We start from the raw sequence: 27318 nt of genomic DNA on the forward strand, positions 1-27318 counted from the left end.
GTAATCTCTCTCTCTCTCTCTCTCTCTCTCTCTCTCTCTCTCTCTCTCTCTCTCTCTCTCTCTCTCTCTCTCTCTCACTCACGGAGCTAAATGTCATTTTATGACGTTCATTCTGTCTTAGTATTTTTTCCTTATTGTAAACATTTTACATATATCTCATTCATCAACACCATTTATCATCATTGATGTGTTATGTTATTTCTGTTCAGTTGTGAAGGAGAATGTCAGTCTGGTAATATCTCGCCAGCTGCTCTCAGACGTCTCTACGCAACTCACATCCATGGCTGATGGTGTGGCAAAGACAGTAGCCCACTTCACTCTTGATAAAGTAAGTCATGCATGAACATTTCTCACCTACCAGCTGCTCATTGGTAGCAGTAGTTTTCTTTTATTCAGCTTGGATTATTTCAAACATGTGATGTAGCATTTAAGGAAGAAGCTGGAAAGAAAAGAAACAACATAATAACAAAATATTTGTAATGTACATTGATTCACTATTAATGAATTTCTGTATGTGTGTTTTCTCCACACATCTGAAAGAAGCCTCACTCATTTGAATACCTTCAGGTTCAGCCTCAAGTCATCAGCTTTAAGGAACAAGTGGCCAGCATCAGGCAACACCTTGCTGACATATATGAGAGGGAGAGTTCCTGGAGAGAAGCAGCAGCTGTTCTTACTGGAATTCCTCTTGAAACAGGACAGAAGTAAGCACAAATAGAATTTCTGCTTAACTGATATGAACTGCAAATACTGTGATATTCAGGAATGTTTATCTTAAAGATTTCCATTCTAGTTTGGTTGCATATCATAATCTAGAAGCTGTATGCATGCAGTAGGCAAACATTTAATCCACAATTTGTATTAGCTGTAGTTATTTGTATATTTTCTCAAGAAGACAAGAAGAGTTGTTGTTGTTATTTGAATCATGTTTATGTATTCTTCAGGCAGTACAGTGTTGACTATAAGCTGGAAACCTACCTCAAGATTGCCCGCCTCTATCTGGAGGATGATGACCCAGTGCAGGGAGAGGCATATATTAACAGAGCCAGCATCCTGCAGGTGAGTCAGGCCAGCACTCCAGCTTCTGCTGTGCTGGGCAAGCACAACAGATTTTCAAAGGAATCATGAGAGCTAGACAACCAGGACACTGTATCACCATTAGAGTTGTAGAAGAGCACTAATGTTTCCTGCTCCATGGTGATATGACATGGCACTGAAATCACTGCTCTTGTGTTAGTCCTTGCATTTCCTTCTGACAAAGACTTCCATTATGGGTGTGGCCTGGGCAAATATCTCCAGTCATATCTTTACAACCATACTCTCATGCATCCTTCATTTCAACTTCAGCATTCCATCATGCCTTAGCCCTTTTCTCTTTATTAAGTATAAGTCATTTTTATTCAATGTTCATTTCCTAAACTTGGAATTATGTAAGGTCATTGATACTCAGTGATTGCATCATTCCAGGCAGAGTCCAAGAATGAACAGCTGCTCATCTACTACAAAGTTTGTTATGCAAGAGTTTTGGATTACCGACGGAAGTTCATAGAGGCAGCCCAGAGGTACAATGAGTTGTCTTACCGACCCATCATTCATGAGGATGAGAGGATGGAAGCTTTGAAGAAGGCTCTCATCTGTACTGTCTTAGCTTCAGCAGGTATGTATAAGACTTGTGACATATTCTCATGCTTTTAGGATGATCTTTTCAATAAATTTAATGGCCCACTAGCATGGTTCAGTAGTTTGAACATTCAAGGATTTGTTCATCCTGGTTCAGGAAAGAAGAATGAAATCTGAAAGCCCAGGTCAGTTTGAGAGAAAGATAGAGCAGTGTGTCTTGTTGCAGGCCAGCAGCGATCCAGGATGCTGGGGACGCTGTTCAAGGATGAGCGTTGCCAAAAGCTGCCCTGTTATCATATCCTGGAGAAGATGCACCTTGACAGGATCATCCGCCACAATGAACTCACAGAATTTCAGAACATGCTGCAGCCACATCAGCAGGCCACCACATCAGATGGTTGGTAGGAGTTGTGCTGCCAAGATGAAAATTAGTTTATCATGATCTCTTTCATCATCATTTTGAAAGGGAACATACATGCTTGCTTGTGTCAGGCTTGTCCAGCTAATAACAGTTCATCATTATATATGTGATTGTGGCATTTCATGAAGTGTGTCAGAAAAAAAACTTGCATATTAGTAGCCTACAGAGTGATGGAATCAAGGTCACATAGCAGTGATATCACTGGTAGACATGTGTGTTTGGAAAGCCTGAGACAATGCAGGAATATACTCATGTAATTTTTCCACAATTCTAGGGTCTACCATTCTGGACAGAGCTGTTACAGAACACAACCTGCTGGCAGCTAGCAAGCTTTATAACAACATAACATTCTCTGAACTTGGGGCTCTCCTTCAAATATCTCCAGCAAAAGCTGAGAAAATAGCCAGCCAGATGATTACTGAGGGACGCATGAATGGGTACATTGATCAGGTAAGGAAAGTTGTTTTATCTTTAAGAACACAGAACACAACAAGATTGAATTAATGTTGAAGACAGAAATCTTTTTCCTTAGGAATCCTTATTTTTAGTTCTCCGTCTGTCTTTATACCAGGCAGGTAATCTCACATGGGGTGACCCAGACAAAGCACCACACACTCATGCACTCATTCACACTCTTAGGATCATCAGCCGTTGGTGGAAAAATGAGTGAGGGGAAAATAAGATTAAAGCATGCAAGGAAAAAATGCCAGGATAGGAATGAAAGGTGACATTTGTTGTAGCCATTTCCTTTTGGAGAGTTCATAAAAACCAGTGTCAGATATAGATCAGATATAGATAAGTTCTCTCCTTCTCAGATTGATGGCATCCTCCACTTTGAGGCACGTGATGTCCTTCCTCAGTGGGATAAGCAGATCCAGTCTCTCTGTTTCCAAGTGAATGGCATCATTGAAAAAATCAATATTGCACATCCAGAATGGGTGGCTAAGGTTATGGATGAACAAATGATGCAATGATAGAACAAATTCCAGACTAGTGTTATAATTTGTTCCAGTAAGTATGCAGGATCAAGAGTTATGGCATGTGAATTTGCAACATGTGTTCTGGTTTACATTTTTGAGTATTACACTAAAGATAGATGTAAGAAAATTACAGAATATTTGAAGTGCAAGATGAAGAAGCTCAATAAAATTATTGAACCATAAAATTCATCCTCTTAACTACAGCTAATGCCTATGATACAGGTTGGACAGGAAGACTTTAAGGTTATCAGCCCATCACTACCACTGTCATACCTTTTGCCCCTTCATCCTGTCTGTCCTACCTCCCATCACCTGCATGTGGTCTGGTGTACATACATGTCTACTCTCACAACTGACCCTTGTAGGCTCCACAAACTGATGGTACTTACAGGTGACTTGTTCTGTTACTTACCTTCTAATCCAGCAGCAAGATGTAGGATGCTGTGTGCTCGGTGTTAAATGTATGTGTGTGTGCATGCGCGCTTGCACCAGCGTGATCTGGCAAGGTGAAAGGTGCGTTTTTGAAAGTTGCCATGCTCCTCTCACCATCTTCCTCCAGTCAGTGTTGTAAATGTGATGTTCACTACTTTACTGTCAAGGTGATGTAATTAAAGAATGCTGATTACAGTGAATATGCTAATGAGAGGCAACCCTTTCATAAATCTGCTGCGGGTGGTCCTAATGAAGCGTAACCCTGCAAACTTTCGCAGGGGAAAGAAAATGTTCTCCGAAAAGTAGCCATAGTATAACTAAGGGAAGAGAGAAAGAAGAAGAAAAAAAAAGTACTTCAAGAAGCATCAGGAGGCAGACCATGGAAGCAGGCAAGACAGAGGGTGAAGGCTAGGAAGGCTTATTAGGCGGGTGGGAGAGCGCGATGGCTCGGTGGGATTGACTGATCCTGTGGGATGTACTGATGCCTTCCCTTTGCCTTTCTCTGTACCATCAGTCCCGGGACTCAGGCTCTGCGTCTCACGAGGAAGGTATAAAGTCTTAATTGGTGTCTTATGGTACGTGCACTGAGAAAGGTGGTTTCCCCGCGTGAGCAAGGCTTTCTAGACTTGGCACACGTGTGTAGCATACACGGTGCCGGGTCATGGACAGTAAAAAGTCGAAATGTGTGAAAGTGTAATCTGTCACTCGAACCGTAGAAAAAACACTTATCTTCAATTAGAGCCTTTTAAATGTAGAAGTCTTATTAATCTGTCACTAGAACCGTAAAAAGACCCTTAAAAAACAATGTAGCTTCAACTAGACCTTTGGAAAATAGAAATCATGATAATCTGTCATTATAGCCGTTAAAAAAAAAAAAAGAACTTAACAACCCATGTAACTTAAACTAGGTCCTTTGAATGTAGTGGAGGTGCGGCACAGAAGTCTTTCAGAATAATGGTCGTGGAGCTGCGACACTGCCAGGTAAATGATTCAAGAAGTTAGGTGTTTGCCGTATGACCCGATGCTATTACTTGCTTTGGTGACGCCAGATTAACACTGAAGGCCGTATTCTTAATCTTAAGGAATCGGCAACGACCTGATGATGATGATACACACACACACACACACACATTTTCCTACCATCTACTGCGCTTATAGCATTTCATCTGTTATATTTGTTTATTTTTGTAATTTAATTTTCTATTATTTTTCAATTGAGTGTTGTAAGGGCTTCCCACAAGTAGACTCTACTTACCTTTCAGCTGGCTTATCCACCTACTATCTCTAATAGTGCCCGTCCCTTATGCCAGGACGCAGGGCTCCCTGTGCACTCCATCATTACAGATTCACTCTATCCCTCGTGTTTGCGTATACCTTTCTCTTCCTTCCAGTGAGGTAGTCAGCCTGAGGGTCCTGTATTCAGCACATCTTTTGTCGTGTTCTATAAATTTGCACTTTAATTGCAGCCCCTTAATTTCTTAACCACTGTATAGATGGCACAATTCATAATGTATATATTAATGTAATGTAATGTGGCAACGATTGTGGCAATATTCTATTATGATAACAAATTAAGCCAACAAAATCTTTCACTCACAAACGTTCATGTGGACCGTGCAAGAGAGTGGAACCTCTCACGTGGCTAGTCGGGGGTGGTGAGTGATGCGTCTCACCACCAGGTGCTCGACACAGGGCAAGAGAGGCCTTTCATCACCATCCTGCCGGTGCGTGAACGCCTCAATTACCATACTATTCGCACACCCTCCAAGAGGGGAGTGACTCGCAAACTCTTCCCAGAGTGGAGAATGAAGCGAGATGTGGCAACCTTAGCAACAGGTGACTATATAAGAGAAATAATACGAGCCTCAGTCCACAATATGTTAAACATAAAAACTGAAAGAACAATCAGAGTAATTAATAACTATGAAAGAAAATGGAAAATTAAAACAAACATGAATAAATTCACGCCTCTCCACCTCGGAGCCAAAAAAACCTTTCCCTTAATCATCAACGACGAAGAAATAGAATTTAAAAATAATGGCAAATGTCTAGGTCTAACCATTACCACCACTGGTTATTACAAACACATTCAGGAACGAAAGAATATAGCAGATGTTGCACTACAGAAACTATATAAACTGTATAAATTGCCAGAAAAAAATCAAAATTCACTTAGTTAAAGCACTAATCCTACCTATACTAACTATCCACCAATCCCAACGCACACTATGAGTAAACACCAGATAAGCAAACTACAAAAAGTACAAAACAAAGCACTGAGATTCGCCACCAACCAGAAACACCCGTACACTATGACAACAGAACAAATACACACACACACTAGAACAACACCTCTTAACATACGCCTACACTACAGAGCCAAGACAATATGGAACAGAATAGAAGAACTAGAAATACCAACCTACCAAGCCCTTAAAGACAAACTAAACCAAATAGACAAGTACCACCGTGACTACCCAAGCAGCCTGCAGGCATGTAGCACTACACCCACACCAATTTACTAACAGTCCAACCGACAATACATACTTACCTTGATTCACTTACCTTACCTCAGTCCACACTGGCGGCAGCTTCCAGCTTCAGGCGGGACAGTTGGAGCTCTCGGGTTGAGACGGGCACCAGGGGAGCGAGCCTCTGACGCGCGCCACACCGCCCCTCGCAAACACCACCCGCGCCTCCCTCACACCCTCGCCGAACACAACAATACCCCAACGGCAGCAGTGGTTTTGTCCTTGTGAGTACAAACTAAGGCTTGTGTTTGTACATATTAATTACTGATTAATAGGATATAAGGCAAGAAGGAAAAATTTTCCTGTTTTATTATTATTATTACTATTATTATTATTATTATCATTATTGTTTAAGTTTTATTATAATCGAAAGAAATGCGATGTCACTGGTAGTCGCGAGAGTTTTAGTGATACAGGTACAGCTTCAAGAACACACACACACACACACACACACACACACACACACACACACACAGAGCATCCATCGACTCACTCAACCGACCTAACCACCCAACCACCCATTAAACTCCAGCCCGATCTCCTACACAAACACACACACACACACTGTCTATCCACCCACCCGCTCATCCACGTAGCACCCCGCCTTAGCAGTCTCCCCCAAACACATGCAGCCCCGCCCACTCCCCACCACCCACACGCGCCTTCACGCAGGTCATTCCACCGCTGCGTACGGTGCCCCGGTCAGGCACGGGTCCCGTCTCAGTGGTCGCGTCATCTTACTGGGAAGAAAATAGAGGAGGTACAGAGGTGTCCCTGTCAGTACTCCCTTCTCGTGCGTCAGATGTCACTATCACTCCTACTACTGTTACTGTTACTACTGCTACTACTGCTGCTACTACTACTACAACCACCACCGTACTGCTTTTGCTGCTGGTGCCGCTAAAACAATAACAACAACAACAAGAACTACTACTACTACTATTACTACTACTACTACTACTACTACTACTACTACTACTACTACTACTACTACTACTATTACTACTACTACAACTACTACTACCACCACCACCACTACTGCTACTACTACTAGTACTATTACTACTACTACTACTACTACTACTACTACTACTACCACCATCACCACCACCACTACTACTACTACTACTACTACTAGTTTTATTAATGCCACTGCCACTACGTGTATCTCAATTACCACCGTCACCACCATCATTACCGCTACCTTCACTACTACTATCACCACCACCACCACCACCACCACTACCAGTACTACTACTGCCACTAACGCAGCCAGGACCTCTAGCACAGAATCATAATAACGAAGCTAACAAAGGCCGCCCCTCGTGGCCCGCGGCTGCTGGGTGCCAACTAATGGCAAGGCATGTCGAGCGTTTAGCAACATTTTTATACAATGTATTCAAGGCACATAGATGACAAGCTGCCTCCCTGACGTCCTACTGCGTCAGATCCTCGAGGCTCTGACAGGGCAGGGATAACGGCCAGGGGTGTGGCGTAGCTCGTGGGTCTAGCGGGCGGGGATGATCTGTGCTGGCGGCTCAGTGGATGGTAGACGAGACTGGCAGGGATGACGGACTGGGGTGTGGCTTAGCTTGAGAGTCTAGTGGGCAGGGTTTTGGTTTGCTGGCGGCGTGGTGTCTTGGTGGGCAGTGGGCTGATGTGTCTGTGGGATGGTGGATCACTGGGGCTGGGCTGGATTAGTGAACTTTTGTGTTAGACTGGGTATTGGTAGGTTGGTGGACTGAAGGACTGGTGGGTTTGTGGATTTATGGGTAACTGGAATGGGGGGACTTAAAGTATTATTACACCTGAGGACTGATGACTGTGTAGAGGTAAGCTGCCAGGCGGTGAGTGGAGGTTTCACCAACATAGTAGCGACACTACTTCCCTTTAGAGACAGCACGTCAGTTATAAGTAGTCTTGACATACGCACATACATACACACAGTCCTCCCCTTCACAGAGAGCACACTGATTTAAGTTAGTCTTCACACACACACACACACACACACACACACACACACACACACACACGGTCATCAGTCTCGCTGTCTTCGTTGCAGCCTCGTTTTTATCAAAAACCACTTGCCTTTGGTCTTGTCTTGTCATGTATCACTGAGCATGGCGAGCTTCACCGCGGTACTCCAGCGTGCTATTCTTGAATGCTGCCACCCAGTCGTCGGGCAAAAGGCAGGAGGAAGACGGAGGCAATGATGGATAGAGAAAGATCACCGATTTTACTTCTTTTCTTTGAGTGACTGATGACTTCAACTAGTGATCGTTCTCCGCCATTCCTTCGACTTGGCCTAACAAAGACTGATTTTCCGACTGGCTTAATGTGATGCAACAGTGATGTCATATGTCGCTAAGAGAGAGAGAGAGAGAGAGAGAGAGAGAGAGAGAGAGAGAGAGAGAGAGAGAGAGAGAGAGAGAGAGAGAGAGAGAGAGAGAGATATTGAATAAAACCAGTGTAGGTCGTGACACACTTTAATTGATGCATAATCCAATACTTTGAAAAAAGAAAGTTAGATTCCATTTTTCATCTCTTGCTTTTCGGATTAATCTATGTAGAGAAACATGCAAATTTATGAATGGTGCATATTCATGAGTCATCTTAATCTTTATCCTCACTTAGTTTTCTGTTACAATCACCCGTTATTCTGTCACTTTTACTAATAGCGCGCTATGTAACTCACTTTATACTCTTTTGGATGTAAGAGGGGCTCTGGCAAAGGGAGACAAAAGAAAGACAACAACCCCACTGAGGTGCCAGGCCCTACCTTCCGTAACTAAGTATTTCTCCCTATAGGCTACATTCAAATAGTCGGGGGAAGGACCTTTAATTTCAAACAATAAGGAACAGCTGCATAACAAGCTTACCCCCGAGGCTTCCTGAGCTACCTAACTTGATCTTCTTACTTACTTTCTGAGTAGAAAAAGAGGGAGTGAAAAAGTAGAGAGCACGTACCATATATATATATATATATATATATATATATATATATATATATATATATATATATATATATATATATATATATATATATATATATATATATATATATATATATATATATATATATATATATATATATATATATATATATATATATATATATATATATATATATATATATATATATATATGTAGCGAAGGTGAAGTGCTACTTGGCCGCCCGGGAGTCGCTCAAGCGAGAAGTTTAGGCTCCCAACTATGCCTCTTGGTCATAGCAGTGTTTAGTCCTTTAAGGGTAACAGTTTCCAGTGTTACAACATTGTAGCTCTGGCAAAGGAAACTTAGCCTGGGTATTCTCTATTTATTCAACAATTATTATTAAAGGTTTATTGAGTATTATGTCAACATATACATATATACATATTGCACAAAGGAAAAAATATACATGAATGTACATAATACACAAAGCGGGCACCAGCCCGCAGGTGGGGGAGTCTTGGGGCCCGGTGGTGGGCGGTGCGGTGGCGCGGCGAGGAGTGCTGCTCGCCGGTTAGGAAAGGAGCTGCGACCTGTTCAGCGGGGCGGGGGCGCTGCCCTGAGAACTCGCAGCATCAGGTCTGTGGGCGTGTGGCGGACGATGAGGGCAGCCCTGGCCTCGCAATCACTAAACACAACAAACGACACATACAAAATTATGGAAAAAAAGAGTGTATGTGTGTGTGTATGTCTGTGTGAAGAAAGGAGTAGTAAGATGTGTTGAGAAGATGTGTAACACATGTGTTAAAGAGCGTGCAAAGAATGTGACAAGTAAGAGAAATGTATAAAGATATGAAAGACAAGAGCGTGTGCAGTAGAGAGAGTGAAAACGGAAGGGTGATAATGAAACAGAAAACGGAGTGCTAGGAGCGGTGACTTGTGTCCCGCTACATATATATATATATATATATATATATATATATATATATATATATATATATATATATATATATATATATATATATATATATATATGTATATATATATATATATATATATATATATATATATATATATATATATATATATATATATATATATATATATATATATATATATATATTTTTTTTTTTTAAGAGATGCTACTTTCTTTATTGATTAAAAAGGAAGCCTCACTAATATCCTGGCAAGGCGGACTGCTATTCTCATTGGCTGACCAGGAAGCCACGTTAACTCTTGATTGGAGGATGTGGAAATACGAAAGAACCACTCAGCTCGGAAAATTTGTCAATAGGGGAAACCAGCCGCGGACAAAGGGACGAGTGTGGGCGTTGGGAGGGAGGGAGGGAAGGCAGGGAGGAAGGATAGGTTGGAGGGTGGGAGGGCAGGAGAGAGAGAGAGAGAGAGAGAGAGAGAGAGGAGGGGGGGTGCCGTATTTTCAGAGGTCACAAAGATAATTAGCCTGGTCCTCATGGATCTTTTTTTCCACTGATGATGCTGAATATTTGTTAAATTATCAGCAAAATCATAAAAATCCCAATAACTTCCACTAGAGCTGTCACAACCAGTGGAAATAAGAAGACATGGAAACATTTTAGAATACAATTCACGAACTACGAAGAAAAATAAAAGAAATATAAGAGCGCCTAGATGCAGTACTTTATTTTCATCCCTTCCTTTTTTTTTCTTGGTTTGTTTCGAGCTCGTGTTTTTGGGACAGACAATTGCGTCACGCACGGCTGAGGCTCGCACGGTGTCATCAAGGGGACACACGATATGGAATTTCCGGCACAGTTTTTTTTTTTTTTTTTTCACCTGCATGTTGTGGGAGCGTCTATATAGATTTCAAAGGGACACATAGGAAAAACAATGAAGAACGGAACAAAAACAAACTACTAGTCTTTAAGTGGTTTAGGGATTATAACAAGGGGGACGTAAACAAAATTCTTATGATCAATAATCAGGATATAACAAGAAATAACGGTTTCAGACTTGAAAAATTTAGGTTCAAGAAAGAGATAGGAAGGAATTAGTTCTGAAATAGAGTGGTATATGAATGGAACAACCTCAATAATCAGGTTTGTAGTGTTGAGTCAATAGGGAGCTTTAAAAGAAGATTAGACAAATTTATGGATCGGGATGATAGGTAGAGATAGGTAGGTGTATTTCATACAGGGGCTGCCACGTGTAGGCCTGATGGCTTCTTGCAGCTTCCCTTATTATCTCATGTTTTCATGGAAGAACACTGAGAAGAAGAAAAAAGAAAAAAACACCAGCTGATATATTAAACATTGTGCAGCAAATAACATTCTCTCTCTCTCTCTCTCTCTCTCTCTCTCTCTCTCTCTCTCTCTCTCTCTCTCTCTCTCTCTCTCTCTCTCTCTCTCTCTCTCTCTCAGCATTATTATTTTTTCTATTTGCATCAATGTCAATTTTATGTCACTAACGAGTTAAACATTTCACCACAAGACAAACAAACGGACACACACACACACACACACACACACACACACACACACACACACACACACACACACACACACACACACACACACACACACATGTAGATGGCCACCATGAGATCTATCCTTCTTCCTTAATTGTCTTTCCACTCCCACCTGTTACGCTGAAGCTTTTTAAGAAATTACACACTACTGTTTATTACTTTTATCTCCGGGTTGATGCGAGCCCCAGCGGGGAGTGGAGTCTCCTTGTTACTGCTTGGCACACTACTACTAGTTATTACTTGAGGCAGGCAGGCAGGTGGGTCGGGGGGGGGGAACAGATGGATGGGTAGCCAGGTAGATAGGTAGATAAAATAGATAGATAAATAGATGGATAGAAAGATAGATAGATAGATAGGTATATAGATAGATGGATAGACAGATTGATAAATAGATAGATAAATAGACAATTGGTAGATAGATAGACAGATAAACAGATGATTTGATACATAAACATGCTGAATGAAAGAATCTATGAGTTTGACAAAAGGAGGCACGGTTTCAGAGAGAGAGAGAGAGAGAGAGAGAGAGAGAGAGAGAGAGAGAGAGAGAGAGAGAGAGAGAGAGAGTCAAGGAGATGAGACGTAAATACAGAGACAGACAGACAGACAGACAAAAAAGAGACAGATAGGCAGACAGACAGACAAGAGACATACCCTAACATGAATAATACTAACCCTCTTGGCTGTCTGAATACTCCGAGGTCCAGCGGCCACTGTGTCTCTCCTTAGCCTGAGCAGCAAGACACGCTGGAGGCGGCTCAGGGGATCTTTCATTAGCTATTATAATCCACGTCTTTCCCGTCGAGCGAGTACTTAATGGGATGAAAGAAGCTGGAGAGAGAGAGAGAGAGAGAGAGAGAGAGAGAGAGAGAGAGAGAGAGAGAGAGAGAGAGAGAGAGGAGAGAGAGAGAGAGAGTTGGTATATTCCCTTTCTTATATTATACGTTCACCGTCCCTGTGTGTGTGTGTGTGTGTGTGTGTGAGGGAGAGAGAGAGAGAGGAGAGAGAGAGAGAGAGAGAGAGAGAGAGAGAGAGAGAGAGAGAGAGAGAGAGAGAGAGAGAGAGAAGAGAGAGAGAGAGAGAGAGAGAGAGAGAGAGAGAGAGAGAGAGAGAGAGAGAGAGAGAAAGAAGAGAGAGAGAGAGAGAGAGAGAGAGAGAGAGAGAGAGAGAGAAAGAAAGAGAGAGAGAGAGAGAGAGAGAGAGAGAGAGAGAGAGAGAGAGAGAGAGAGAGAGAGAGAGAGAGAAGAGAGAGAGAGAGAGAGAGAGAGAGAGAGAGAGAGAGAGAACATTTTAGGAAAAAAATTTGCTAACAGATTAACATTTGGCGTTTAAAAACAATAGTTAACTTACCTTATCCTCATCCCCATCCCTCTCTCTCTCTCTCTCTCTCTCTCTCTCTCTCTCTCTCTCTCTCTCTCTCTCTCTCTCTCTCTCTCTCTCTCTCTCTCTCTCTCTCTCTCTCTCTCTCGTTCCATAATAACATTAATATCAGAGGAGTGCTCGAGTGGCATGTCCCGCGGCGCTCCTTCCTCCCTTCAACTGATGAACCAATGTTATTCTGCCGCCTGTGCATGTGTGTGTATGTGTGATGGAGACACAATCACAGGTGCCGGCAATGAAGGGGGCCAGGCTCCATAACGCCACAGCGGCTCGTCCCTGAGTCCTCCCAGCGCGGCGTGTCAAAACAGGCGTGGTCACGTGGGGTGCAATTTTGCCCTTCCTTTGACACCAGTGTTATCAGGACCCTGTGAAGGCCCGCCACCTCATCAACATTTCCACATTTCCAGCATGCGGCCATTTTTACCTGTTCCTTTCCTCACATCAAGGCGGGAATACTCAGCCAGCGTGGCGGAGCAGATAGTACCTCTGCCAAATTGCTGGGTGGAATGGAGTGCAAGGCTTCTGCTATGGTCGCTTCAGTGGACGGCTGCGTTGCCGGTGGTATTGAGAAATCGTGGGGATATTGGTGCAATGGTGATGTATTTGTTGTCTCCTAATGTGTAGCATTCTGTAATATATTATATAATGCTATAAGGGTTTTGTTTATGCTGCATGAGTGGACCGCAAGAGTTGTTTGGTGGCTTTAAGTAGTTGTGGAAATATTGGTCTAGGGTGATGTATCTGTTATCCCTTTATGTATAGGAGTTTTGTCACGCCACATTAATGGGCCGCTGGGGTTGTGTTGTGTGTTCAAGGGGTCATGGAGGGTAATAGTCTGAGGGTAACACCTTTGCTATTATATAGTCCTTCATGTGTACAAATCAGCTATATTATGCTGTTAACGTTTTGATCTTTGAAATATGAATTGTTTTGCAAGGGGAGGCTTACACCAGCTGTTCCCATCTGTACAGTGACATACTGAGGCGAGGCGGATCAGGGCAGAGGCAAGACCAAAACATCACGATACATTAAGGTGGATAACACGGGATTATGCGAGGTTACATGGAATAATCTATATTACTAGGAGAGCTGGGTTTATCTGCTTCACGTTTTCACAGCAATGAGACCTAATTTGCGGACAAAAGCAACACCACTCAGCGCAGAATGGTTGATAATCCACGAGATAATCAAGGGAACTTCAAATATTCCCGCTCTATGAAAAGTTATCGGCAGATAATTCTATTTGAAGAGGAAGCTTATTATGAAATATCAATTAAAAGTTACTCTGTCGTTATTGTTATGTAAGAAAACACGCTTAAAATACCTCCATGTATAATGTTCATAGAACCCGTGCCCGTGCGTCAATTAGGGCAAGAGTAGAGAGACGAGATTGAGAGTGGCTGGTGTGCAGAGGAGAGACCTGGGGAGGAGGGTGCTGGTTATAAACCAACTAAGCTGAGGGAAGACCAAAGAAAAATTTATTGGATGCACTGAAGGAAGACAAGCGGATGATGAATATAACTGAAGACGCAACAGACAGAGTAAGATGGAGACGAATAATTCGCTGTGACCACACCTAACGGGAGTAACCCAAAGTATAATAGTTAATAGAATTTACATCGCGCCTTCCATATCAATAGTTCATGCTTAATTGAAACAGTAAATCAAACCATATCATACAGGTCTGTTAATGTTTGTTCCTCCCTCATGTTAATTTTTATAGTACAGCGATGTATGGCAATGTACGCAGCTATATTTGCAAGCTTTCCTGTGTTATCGGGAGCTTTGTTGCGCCTTCCTGATTGCATTCCTGTAGTATCGACTCTTCTATCTTTCCTTCTTTGAGTGCGGTGCTCTTCCCGGCCTTTGTGTCGCCTTGCCGTGTGCTCCTGTATGTTGGCGGGCCCAGGGCGGGAGGGGAGGCTCGGCGGGCTCCCGTGTACTCTGCGGTAAGGGTAAAGTGCAGGACGAGAGTGATACGGGGAGTGTCTGCGAAATTATCGATGCGCCACATTGTCTTGCTTTCTTTCATGCTTGGGTGAAGTGCGCGCTGTTCTCTCTCTCTCTCTCTCTCTCTCTCTCTCTCTCTCTCTCTCTCTCTCTCTCTCTCTCTCTTGTTGTTGTTGTTGTTGTTGTTGTTGTTGTTTATGTTGTTTATGTTGTTGTTGTTGTTGTTGTTGTTGTTGTTGTTGTTGTTGTTGTTGTTGTTGTTGCTTGTAACTTCCGGAGAATCTTTTACTTACTTCTCTGCCAAAATATCTTTCAGTAACGTCAAGTTCTTTGAAACACACACACACACACACACACACACACACACACACACACACACACACACACACACACACACACACACACACACACACACACACACACACACAAACACTAGGGAAAAATCCAGCTCGAGCCCCTTAAGACGCTGCCGCGCTAACAGGATAACAGGCGGTATTGGATCTTACATGGAAGCGACTCAGCGAAGGGAGGGAGAATGTGTGTGCGTACAATCAGACTTCCGAGGCAAAGGAACCGCGTAGTTTTCCATGCATCCAAGAACTGAATACATGGAGGAGAGAGCGAAATAAAAATGAGATGAAAAGAAATAAGGTATTCTCAGATTCCGTCTATCAAATCGAGGAATAAAAGGGGTTGAGGAATGAAATGCAGACTGCTCTATTTGGCCAGGAGTGATATAAAGTCGTGGTGGTGGTGGCGGAGAGTAACAAGCGACGCACACACAGGACACTTCACACAGAAGGTGCAGCGTCGCGTGTTTCCAGAAAAGAAATCACGTAGCTTTGAAATTCCGTAGCAGTGCAGTTGTTAGAAAAGGCGAGGGGCGGTGCGAGGGGCTGTCAGGTGCTCGAGTGAAGCAGCTTTGGGCCGCAGCAAGAGAGGGTGAAGAGCGATGGAGGCAGGGTGCTGGGGACCCTCCCAGGCGAGACACACCTGGTGACCCTCACATCTACATCACTCCGTTTTCAAGATTTACACAGATACACCCAGGCCAATAAAGGAAGGGAAAAGGCCAGCGAATTGCCGCCTCCTGTGTGCGAGGAGACAAAAGTGCCAGAGGGACTGTTAAGGGAGCTCGGCGAGAGTCAGAAGCAAGGCGAGGCGAGGCAGCATTTGCATGTTTTGGTGTCGTCATTCCAGCGTGCTGAGACGTTTAAAGTAGAAGTGCGCAGCGTCAGGAGCAAATCACGGCCTGTAATGACTGTGGCTCCTCATACGAAAAGAAAGAGGGGGACACAACAGGCAGACACTTGATAATGAAAATACAGAACATATAAAAGGACATAAATTCAAGAAGATAGGAGAATAGAAATTGAAAGACGGGTTATTTGGACGAAGGAAAGAAAACGAGCGAGTGGCGTTACAAAGGCGAACCTCCTGAACTACGAGTGAATCAAACTGTCCTGCTACTACGAGGAGTCTCGGCGGGTCATCTAGACGTCGTTAAGGGTCACGCAGTAATGACCTTTCACATTCACACCAGAACAACTGTACAGCTTGGGTTTTTTGTATGAAAGGGCGCGTCTGTGATTGTTCTTCATCCTTAGTAAATAAATGATACAAGGTCTTCACTATAACCTATGTTGGGAAGGAAAAGTAGAATGAAAAATGAAAATGTAGAAAAAAATAAGAGAAAAAGGAAAGGAGGGAAATAATTCAAATAACAAAAGGAAAAGTAAGAAAATATTAACTTATATAAAGATACATGAAAAAAAGAAGAAGAAGAAGGAAACTCTCTGCTGGAATGTAAAACTAACTGCTCAGAAGAGTTTTACCTCACGAAAGTAACATTAATCCCTCTCTCTCTCTCTCTCTCTCTCTCTCTCTCTCTCTCTCTCTCTCTGATAGGTCCAACTGTCGCGAACACCAGATTAAAAAAGTTGGCACTTCTCAATTTGAAACATTTCCTGAGCCATCTGTCGAACCTTCGTGGTGGTGACAACACCGCTCCGAACACTGCCCGGGCTGTCTTCTTCTTCCTCTTCTTCCTCTTCTTCTTCTTCTTCTTCTTCTTCTTCTTCTTCTTCTTCTTCTTCTTCCTCTCTCTCTCTCTCTCTCTCTCTCTCTCTCTCTCTCTCTCTCTCTCTCTCTCTCTCTCTCTCTCTCTCTCTCTCTCTCGGCAGTTCTGTAATCTCCTTTGACGATCTTAAATAGCTCTCTGGATTTTGTTGCTCTTTGGCTAAATTGAAGGAACTCAGCAGTGGCCCTTAGAGAGCAAAAGAAACTATTTTGGAGAGAGAGAGAGAGAGAGAGAGAGAGAGAGAGAGAGAGAGAGAGAGAGAGAGAGAGAGAGAGAGAGAGAGAGAGAGAGAAAGAGAGAGAGAGAGATTACATACCTTTCATATTCGCTGCAGAGTAGTTACAAAGATTAACTTAGTTTCTTCCCCTTTTTTCAGCTGTAAGAGGGAGACTAGAAAAAAAAGTGAGTATTCAGCCGTTTGGGAAATCAGGGAGCAGTTTGCATCGATTTATCTTTCCTTTAATCATCAGCTGCCTTAATAGAGACGAGAACCTGAAGAACTTTTTACTACGTGATGAACCAACCAGCTCTCTTCATTCCATCCTTTCCTCCTTCCCTACCTCATACCTTACTTTCCTCCTTCCTTCTTTCCTTCGTTCCTTCGTTCCTTCGTTCTTTCCTTTCTTCCATCCTTTCTCCATTCCTTCCCTACATCATGTTTTTACTTTTCTCCCCCTTTTTTTTTATTTTCTTGTATGAAATATTGGAAACTGTCCCGCTAATCTACATGTTTCGAAGTCTCTCTCTCTCTCTCTCTCTCTCTCTCTCTCTCTCTCTCTCTCTCTCTCTCTCATACACAGCTGTATAATCACCCTGCCTTCATAATCTTGTTGGCACACTCGATCACTTCATTCCATCCTCGGCGCCAATCCACCACCACCACCACTATCACCGCCATCACCACTACCATCGCCACACACCACCAGCAGCTGAGCGAAATCCATCTCACCACTTAACTCTTTACTGATGATACACGTGGAATAATTATTGTGCTTCGTCCGCATATGTGAGGAGTATACGAGATCTAATACTACTTAGGTTACTTTAGCTTCAGGAGATCTAATACTGTTTATGTTAGTTTGGCTCATACTGTTTAGGTTGGATTTAAGATATCTAATACTATTTAGGTAGTTTGGTTTATGTTAGTTTGGCTTTAGAAGATCTAATACTGTTTAGGTTAGTCTGGCTTCAAATATCAACGCACTTATTGGTTATCTAGTGGTGAGGGACTGAGGTAACTGAGTGTACTGAGGCAGCGGGGCGTGCAGGCTGCTTGTGTTGTTACTGGCAGCCACAGATCACAATGTTAAGCTTCAGATTGGCATTCTAAGTTGTCTTGTTATAGGCAGGCTCAAAGGGCGACATGTATTTAGTTTGGCTGTTAAGAGATGGAAATACACTCTTTTATTGTGTGTCGTGTAAGAGGGGGTTTAAGAGATACAGGTGATTAGTGTAGTTGTAATACAGTATAATGACAGAGTGATGCATAAATAAGCACACACTGATTTCTGTGTTGTTGTGTAACGACCGGTAGTAATTTGAAGCTGCTCACATTCACAATCCAAGCGTGTGACGAGGACACTGCCAACACTTTTGTTGTCATTCTTATCTGTGTCGTTTTCATGTAACCCGTACTCTGAAACGCTTTAGGTTCTCATCAAGACTATTTTCAAAGGCTACAGAGATGAGAAGTCGGGTTTTCATTTTCTTTTCCTTTTTTTTTTTTTTTTTCCAGTGATGGTGTAGAATCCTTGTTAACCTGTCACCGGCACCATGAAACACACTTCGGAACCCGAATGCCTTCCACTAATACTGTTTAGGTTAGATTGAATTTAAGAGATCTAGTACTATTTAGGTTAGCTTGGTTTTGTTAGTTTGGCTTTAGAAGATCTAATACTGTTTAGGTTAGTTTGACGTCAAATATCAACGCACTCATTGGTCGAGTCGAGATAAGACGCAGAGACGTTTCAGAATATGATCCATGGTGCGTCTTTGTGTCTGCGGTGGAGCTCAAGATACAAGTAAGGACTCCAAAAAAGTAACCCGAACTTTCATTAATTAAGAGTTATGAGATTAGATTGATTAGACGAAGCTTCAAGGAAAAGTATGGCGAATGTTTGTATCACTGGTTCTCTTATCGTAACAGATAAGGTATCATCTGCTTGTTTGGCTTGTTTGATAATCACTAATATCAATTGCCGAGGAAGTGTCACGGAAAGCAATTGTTTTCCTTTAATAATTACGTGATAACTCCATTAGCGAATATTGCACAGCCGTGTTGTTCAAATATTCGCGCTGGGCTCATTATGCAAGCTGAAAATGCATTTAATCGAGGTGGCATACGCAAGCTCATTTATTTCCGCTGTTTGTTGCTATCGCAAAGTAATTCGTCTTGGAATGTGCGGGAATGCATTCTAATTACTATGAAAGAGTTCTGGGTGTTGGTGGCTTGAAAATTGCATTAGCGGTATGTGTAGCATTTAGTGTGTGTCTGCTCTTTAGAGATTTCCTTATAGTTATGTATCTCCTTTTCCAGATTCTTTCCCTTTCGCTAAAGTCTGTATATTAGATCTCTTGTTTCCTCAGCTTCATTGTTTTCAAAGCCAAATAACAATCTTCCCACAATTTCACACTGACAAAATATTCTATGCAAGGTTTTTTTGACTTCATGCACTCTCTTCCCTCATCATTACATCCCCTGCCATCCATGATAGTGAAAGAAGTGAGTGTTTGGAGTTACAAAATGTTACAAAAACGCGACACCGCTGGTCACACACTGACGGGCCGCTGACCACTCCGCCAGCTCCGGCCACCGCTCGCTTGATATTGCACTGAAGGGACTCTGCTGCCACACTTGTATAACTTTGTAATGTGGTTTTGTTATGAGGCAATACACGCAAGGGAGTCCCCTGTCACGCTTGTATAACTTTGTAATGCGGTTTTGTTATGAGGCAATACACGCACATTACTCTTGTGTGTGCGTGTGTGTGTGTTAGGGAGATAACAAACGAGCGGTGGGGGCGGGCTGTCACCGGGTCGCATATTACTGCTCTGCTTCACGGGGGTCTGGTTTAGAGTATCATGGAACCTCTCCGCCCCGTCCCACCGCCCCGCCCCGCCTCTCCTCTGCCCCGCTGCTTGTTCCGATGCGGCCCAGAATAGTGTCACAGCGAGGCGTCACACTCCATGTATTTATCTGACAAGCCAAATCTCACGTATGGTGCAACATAACTACACCATTATGAAACATTTAACGACTCAGAGACTGTTCGTGTCCCTGCGCAAGTTTTGACGCTTTATGTGTTTGCTTGTGTAACTCATTCAGCACTATTCAGTTTTCTATCTGTCTATATACCAGGCTGGCAATCCCACACGGGGGTGGCCCAGACAAGACACCACACACTCATACATACACCATTCACACTGTTGATCCCATCGCCCCAATGTAAAATCATTACTGTTGGTCAGATGTCGACTAATTATGTTCCCCTTGAAAATAGCTCTTATGAGAGAGAACGTATCAAAATAGGATCCTTATAGCCTGAGAGACCCCTTCACTCTGGCTAAGCTGCGTAGGATGCGGTGGCTAAGAATGTATACAGACAAGGAGGCAATGAAATAATGCAATGGTAACAGTGATGAAGAATGTGATATTGGCACATAGATACTCGATTTCAAGGAACAATAGGCTTGACTGCAGTGCTGCGTTGGCTATTGTTTCCAGCTGTAATTCTTTAGCGTTACGTTATGTGCAGTAATCCTGATTGTCCATCTAGGAAAAGGGACCTCTCTCTCTCTCTCTCTGCTGAGGGCTCCACTACGAAACTTGAAATTTGATAGACTGTCAGCAAATCATATGGAAGGTAACTGCAAAAACATTTTATTTCCAACCGTGACTGTACATCAATAAATCACTACTTCCGGCCGTGAGCGCACATTGATAAACTCACCACTTGTCTGTCTGCCTTTACCACTACTTCTGACCGTGACTGTACACCGGTTACAAAAATATGTTCCTCATCTGTCTGCTTTTATTACTTCTGACCATGACTTCTTCAATAAATCACTACTTCTGACCGTCACTGTATACATCATTAAGCTCACCATTCGTCTGCCTGTCCCGCTTCGCTTTCCCCATCAAGTAAGAGTAACACCGCAGTGCATCCTGGGCCACATGACGTCAATCCCTGCCACCCACGTATCCTATATAACCCTTACTTCCCCCTTGCCCTGCGTCATATCCCTAGGGGGGGGGTCTTGAGGAAATCTTCTTCCCTCCGGAGAGTTTTGTATATTTAGATAATACGTCGTAATTTACAAACATCTGAAAAATATAGTGACAAGTATTAGGGGCGGTCATGCAAGTCCCGCATTAGAATGTTTATATCTGGCTGGCTGACTGCCCAGAGTCTTCCTCCCCTTGCAGAATGGTGGCCCTAGTAATGCGAGGAATAACACGGATTCCATACACAGACCGGAGCGAGTCTCTCTCTCTCTCTCTCTCTCTCTCTCTCTCTGCTCTCAAATTTTCTTTCCATTGTATAGCTATGTATTTATTTACCTACCTACCCACCTACCTACCTACCTACCTACTTATCTATCTGTCTATCTATCTATCTGTATCTATTTTGTGAGTGTCTGTCAGTCAATGAGTCGGTCACTCAACTCATGCGATCAAGCAATCAAACATTGTATCTATCTGTCTATCTATCTGTGTGTGTGTGTGTGTGTGTGTGTGTGTGTGTGTGTGTGTGTGTGTGTGTGTGTGTGTTTCGGTATATTTCCATGCACACGCACCACAATTGGCCATAATGTCACTTGGGTTAAGGAAACACATCAGTAACCCAAAAATAAGCCGCGTGTCCCACTCCAGAGAAGAGAGAGAGAGAGAGAGAGAGAGAGAGAGAGGAGAGAGAGAGAGGAGAGAGAGAGAGGAGAGAGAGAGAGAGAGACGGAGAGAGGAGAGAGAGAGAGAGAGAGAAATAATATGAAATAACCACAGTAACCATCAACATCTAACCTCCTCCTCCTCCTCCTCCTCCTCCTCCTTCTCATCCTCCTCCTCCTCCTCCTCCTCCTCCTCCTCCTCCTCCTCCACAAACAATAAGTACCAGCAGCTCATTGACAAAGCCGCGTTTCTCTCCCGAAGTGCCGAGTGCTGTATCTGCAAACCACTTTGAGGCGAAGGGAGTTTTCCCCGTGGTGATATAAATGGAACTTTTCAGGCCGTTCTCCTCCGCGATGGTTTTATTTAGCTTAACACTGAAATTCCATGCGTGGGTGAATGTTAATGTATGTATGTATGTTTGTTTGTATATGTGTGTGTGTTTGTGTGTGTGTGTTTCGTGTGTACGTAGATATATGAATGTGTGTGTGTGTGTGTGTGTGTGTGTGTGTGTGTGTGTGTGTGTGTGTGTGTGTGTGTGATTCTAGGTAATTTCGTCTGTCTTCATCTCTTTCTTTGTTCTTCTTTGGTCTGTGTCTTTATCTGCCTCTCTCTCTCTCTCTCTCTCTCTCTCTCTCTCTCTCTCTCTCTCTCTCTCTCGTCTCTCTCTCTCTCTCTCTCTCTCTCTCTCTCTCTCTCTCTCTCTCTCTCACACCATCTATCTACCTAGGTACCCATCGCATCGCATCAATCTCTCAGTGTATAATCCAGCCAAGGGACCCCGCCGCCAACGAAGGAGGGACGAGACGATAAGATTAATTACAAGTGCGTCCCTGCCCTGCTTCCTTCTTCCTTGCCTCGGCCTGGTATGTGAAACTCCAGAGCGTCAAACTGTCCTTCACCTCCTGTCGCCCTCCCAGTAATCTTCGTTCAGCTCACTGTTTCGGTTATTTGAGCTTATTTTCTCATTTCCTTCCGTTCCGTTGCCTCTTGGAGTCTTGTTTCGAAGTACTCAGATGCGAATGATTGAACTTCTCACCTCGTGAAGGCGTTTGACGTGTTAATAAGCAGGAACACTTGAAGCACTTTCTCATAAGGATGACTTTTTCTAAACTGGTTCAGAGTGGAAGGAGGGAAATCTGCTTGATAATACCTAATCTAATCTAATGTAACCTGATTTTAAACTCTTACCCTCACATTCTTATATATTTATTTACTAACTTATTTATTTACTTATTTATTCATTTATCTATTTACTTATATATTTTGTGCTCTTCACCAGACTAACTGATAAAAAAAAATCCCTACTTCTCGTCATATTTTTCACACCTATCTAGACTTCTTAACACTCACGTAAAAAATAATAACAAAAACTCCTACTGCCATCTCCATCCAACTCCAGTGTTCGCTACGTGACTCTCCTTTATGGGACGCGAGGCCACGACTTTTAGGGGTTTTCTTGAGGTTTATAATGTATAGTGCATGTATTTTGTCCTTTTGTCCCGCCCCATTAGTGTTACCGCTATAGAAAAGAAGTAAGAAGAGGAGGAGGAACAGGAAGAGAACGAGGAGGAGGAGGAGGGGAGAGAGGAGGAGGAAGAGGAGGAGGAGGGAGAGGTGGAGTTACAAGAGGAGAAGGAAGAGAAGAAAGAGGAAGAGGGAGGAGGAGGAGGAGGAGGAGGAGGAGAAGGAGGAAGAGGAAGAGAAGGAGGAGAAGCAAGAAGAGGGAGATGTGGAATAACAAGAGAAGAAGGAAGAGGAGAAAGAGGAAGAGGGGGAAGAGGGGTAGGAGAAGGAGAAAGAGGGAGGAGGAGAAGGAGGAGGAGGAGGAGGAGGAGGAGGAGGAGGAGGAGGAGAAGGAGGAGGAAGAGAAAGGAAGGAAAAGCATGACAAGGAGGAGGAAGAGGAGGAGGAGAAGGAGAAAGGAAGGAGTAGCGAGTGAAGGAAAAGGATGAGTGGGAGAAGCATGACGAGTAGGAAGAGGAGGAGGAGGAGGAGGAGGAGGAGGAGGAGGAGGAGGAGGAGGAGGAGGAGGAGGATGGGAAACGGCCTTTTTTTCTAGTCACTGAACATCATTATAAGACTGGTGAATAGAAATGATTTTTTTTTTTTTCCCATACACTGAACTATTTTTTTCCTCTGCGAACTCCGTAGATAACCTTTGCCCTTGGACTGGAGCACCGGGACCTCAGCTGATAGATAAGAACATAAGAACATAAGAAAATAAGGGAAGCTGCAAGAAGCCATCAGGCCTACACGTGGCAGTCCCTCTATGAAACATTTCTATTTCATACAGATCTTTTGTTCGGGTCTTGATTTCCTCGTGAAGTGATTCTTACAGTGGTGGCTTATGTGATGACAGTAGTAGTAGTAGTAGTAGTAGTGTAGTAGTACGTAGTAGTAGTAGTAGTAGTAGTAGTAGTAGTAGTTATTATTATTATTGTTTAGGTCTTCATGGATGTTTTTCCTATTAATCATACGAAATTCTTGCTAAACTATAAGTAGAATCATAAAAACACCATTGAAAACCGCAGTATCTTTTCTATCGCTATGAAGTTACCAGTAGTCGCTATGAGGCGGCGAAACGTGTGGGAATACAGGACTCAGTGATCTACCGTGCCCGCTACATGAATAATTATCGAGTGTATCGTGTATTCATGCCACCGTCGCCCAAGTGACCCGAGGGACCCGCCCACACACCCTTACGCCTACCCTGATCCGCCTGACTCGGGGGGTGCGGGTATGTGTGTATTGCTTTCTATATTTAGCTTTCGTCCTCTGCACCACATCACCCGTGCACTTTTTTTAACGTTCTTAGCCTGAAGTGACGGAAAGCAGTCGTGGTAAAACTATCCTTTCGCGAACAGATCTTTAGAAACTTATTTACGTACTAAGCTCTCTTAAATATTTTTGTAGTCTGAAAAAAGCTAAGATTAACTTCCTTCACGCAAACTATTTTTACACAGTTTTAGAGGTTAGTGAAGAATGGCCATGGTAGTCAAAGGGTTGAATTTGTGGAGTCTTAGTTAATCGGTTCCCTCCCGCAATGGCGCAGGCAAATTTTTTCAAGTGACACCTTTGTAAAGGCTCATGCCGCCTTCCAGAGCTCCCGATGCAGTCGCCGTCGGAGATTAGATTGATAGGAAGCATGTGAGTGTTCTTCGGCCATTCGGTAATAGCTTCTTAAAAAATTACCAGCGTTATTGCTGTTTTCATTGATAAAAAGAGACCCATGAGAACCCAATTACGATTATAGCCTTTGAAATCAGTCGTAACGGGAGTTTTCAAGGCAGCTTTTATGATTCTAGTGGCAGATTAACAAGGATACTGCATCATTGATAGGGGAAAGACTAGTGAGAACCATAACAATGCTTGTGGCCTTTGCAATTAGCCGTAATGAGAGTTTTTAAGTAAGCTTTTTATGATTCTAGCGATGGATTAACAAGAAGGAGAGCCTCAAACTATTTCGTGACACTGGGATAAGACCCCATGTACAGTAAATGCGTATCAGTAAGGGCCGGGAGGAGGCCCGGGCCACGCGCTACCCCGGTGTGGAATGTGATAAAAGCATCCCCTTGTGCCTGGAAACAATGGCTATTCACAACACCTCCTCGGGAGAAGAATGTGTAACAATAAGGAGTTTAAATTTTAAGAGCAATCGTGGAGAGGGTGACAAAGGGCGGGGCAGGGATACGGCTGCCGGACTAAGTGGCAGCCTCCTCTGTGTCTGTCTGTCTGTCTTTCAGTCCGTCTGTGTGTGTGTGTGTGTTTGTGTGTGTGTGTGTGTGGTGTGGTGTGTGTGTGTGTGTGTGTGTGTGTGTGTGTGTGTGGCTTGGGTGGGTGGGTGTGGGTGGGTGGATGTGTCTACTGGTCTTTGTCACTGTCGTCCCTTTGTCTCTCTCTCTCTCTCTCTCTCTCTCTCTCTCTCTCTCTCTCTCTCTCTCTCTCTCTGTCCTCTACCACTTTGCACTGACTACACACTTCACAAGCATCCTTCATCTTATTAGCGCTCCTTCAGTCCTTTGCAACGCACCCGCTGTTAAAAGGAAAAAGTACCTTAGCTGGCATGTTGTTAGAGTATTCCCTGCTGCTTCGCCTGTCCTCACGCTTCCTTCCCTCTCACTCGTGCTATCATGCCTTCTGCCTCTTCGTCAGGAGGTGCAGTGCAGATGTCCTGTCGCCAGCCGTCGCTTCTCTGCCACAAGGGGTAGTGCACGCGGCGGGCGCTCATTAAGGGAAGCCCGAAATATGTGGGTTATTTAGGTGATGAACTGGGGGATGTGAGGCTTGTTTTGATGAGGGACAGAGTGGAGTGGAGCAGAGAAGGACAGAGAGGAGCAGAGTGGGACAGGGTGGAACAGATTGAAACAGAGTGGAACAGAGTATGTCATTGTGGGAGAAAGATGGACAGAAAGAAAGAATAATTTACAGTAATTTACATCTAAACCTGCCTTCTCGAAAACAATGGTTAATTTAGCGGTACCATATTTATCAACAACATAAGGAACTCCTTCAGCGCCTCCGTCAAGAGATTAGCTCCTGGTATCCGCAAATTTTCGACTTAATTCTTTTCACACACAGCTGTTTCGTAATACAAAAACAATAATTTACATATATACCTGCCTCCTTGTAGAAATAAATGCTTAGTTTATCATCAATATAGGAAACTCCTTCAGCGCCTCCGTCAAGAGATTAGCTCCAGGTATGCCTAGATTGCCTCACGCCCCACGTAACCTGCAATGCCTGAGTGCCGCGGGCCGCTCTCTCCCCTCAGGTCAGGGAAAGGAACCATTGTAGTTGATCTCTCGAGGCCATTACCCCACCCTTCCCTGAGCTTCCTCATTCCTCTCTGCATTACTTCCATCTCCTCCCGCCCTGCCCTCACGCCCTCCCCACCCTCGTCCATCCTCCTCTTCTCTTCCCTCGTTAATTCTTCTCGTTATTTCCTTCATCTGTTCTCTATCTGTTGTAAGTGTATCTTCTCCTCCCGGCCTATCTCACGTCTCTCTCTCTCTCTCTTCCTACTCCTCCTGCCATGCTCCACCCTTCCCCCCCTTCCCCCTTCTCTCTCTCTCTCTCTTCTCCTCTCTCTCTCTCTCTCTCTCTCTCTCTCTCCTCTCTCTCTCTCTCTCTCTCTCTCTCTCTCTCTCTCTTTGTTCTTTTCCCTTCTATTTCCTTCTGCAGTGTACACTTGCAACAACCTCTCGTTCATTCTTGTTTTTCCGCTTCTATTCCTCCTCCCGTGGTTGAGTAGTATATAGAATATCTTACAACATTTTCACTGCTTTGGTTGTCCTTAACCCTTCAGGGGACTGTAAAAGATATGTTTGCAGAGACACTGAAAAAAAAAAAAAAAGGAGAAAATAAATTTTGTTCTTTCTAGGGTAAATAAATATTTAAAAGAAGGTAGTACGAGAATCAAGTGCGTAAAAAAGCTGTAGGTGAGCATTGTAGCATTGTAGGAAGCACTGTGTCTAGCAACGAATGGGTTAAGGTCTCTTTCATCTGGTGGTGAAATGCTACACTGAAATAAGATGCTACTCTCGACACATCAGACTCCTTTCCCTTGCAGCTCCTCGCCTGATTGTGACGATTTAAAGCA

At 43.4% G+C, this 27318-nt stretch overlaps 1 protein-coding gene across 7 annotated transcripts in view; it reads left to right on the forward strand.

Annotated features, from left to right (window-relative positions):
- LOC135096886 (COP9 signalosome complex subunit 4-like) overlaps positions 1-27318 on the forward strand; it is a 53139-nt gene that overhangs the window by 7702 nt on the left and 18119 nt on the right. For 6 of the 7 annotated variants that reach the window (XR_010265136.1, XR_010265134.1, XR_010265135.1 and 3 more), the window contains 8 exons: positions 210-328; positions 568-704; positions 945-1059; positions 1468-1657; positions 1847-2017; positions 2316-2491; positions 2857-3052; positions 6029-6208. Coding sequence is in view for 1 of the 7 variants with exons in the window: in XM_063998652.1 (XP_063854722.1) it covers positions 210-328; positions 568-704; positions 945-1059; positions 1468-1657; positions 1847-2017; positions 2316-2491; positions 2857-3015 (1067 nt within the window). In the remaining 6 variants the exon portion in view is untranslated. Of the gene's footprint in view, positions 1-209; positions 329-567; positions 705-944; positions 1060-1467; positions 1658-1846; positions 2018-2315; positions 2492-2856; positions 3207-6028; positions 6209-27318 lie in introns of those variants that run through there. The other variant, XM_063998652.1, reaches the window with a different exon arrangement.

The sequence above is a fragment of the Scylla paramamosain genome, unplaced genomic scaffold (genome assembly GCF_035594125.1).
Source record: "Scylla paramamosain isolate STU-SP2022 unplaced genomic scaffold, ASM3559412v1 Contig8, whole genome shotgun sequence".
NCBI lineage: Eukaryota > Metazoa > Arthropoda > Malacostraca > Decapoda > Portunidae > Scylla > Scylla paramamosain.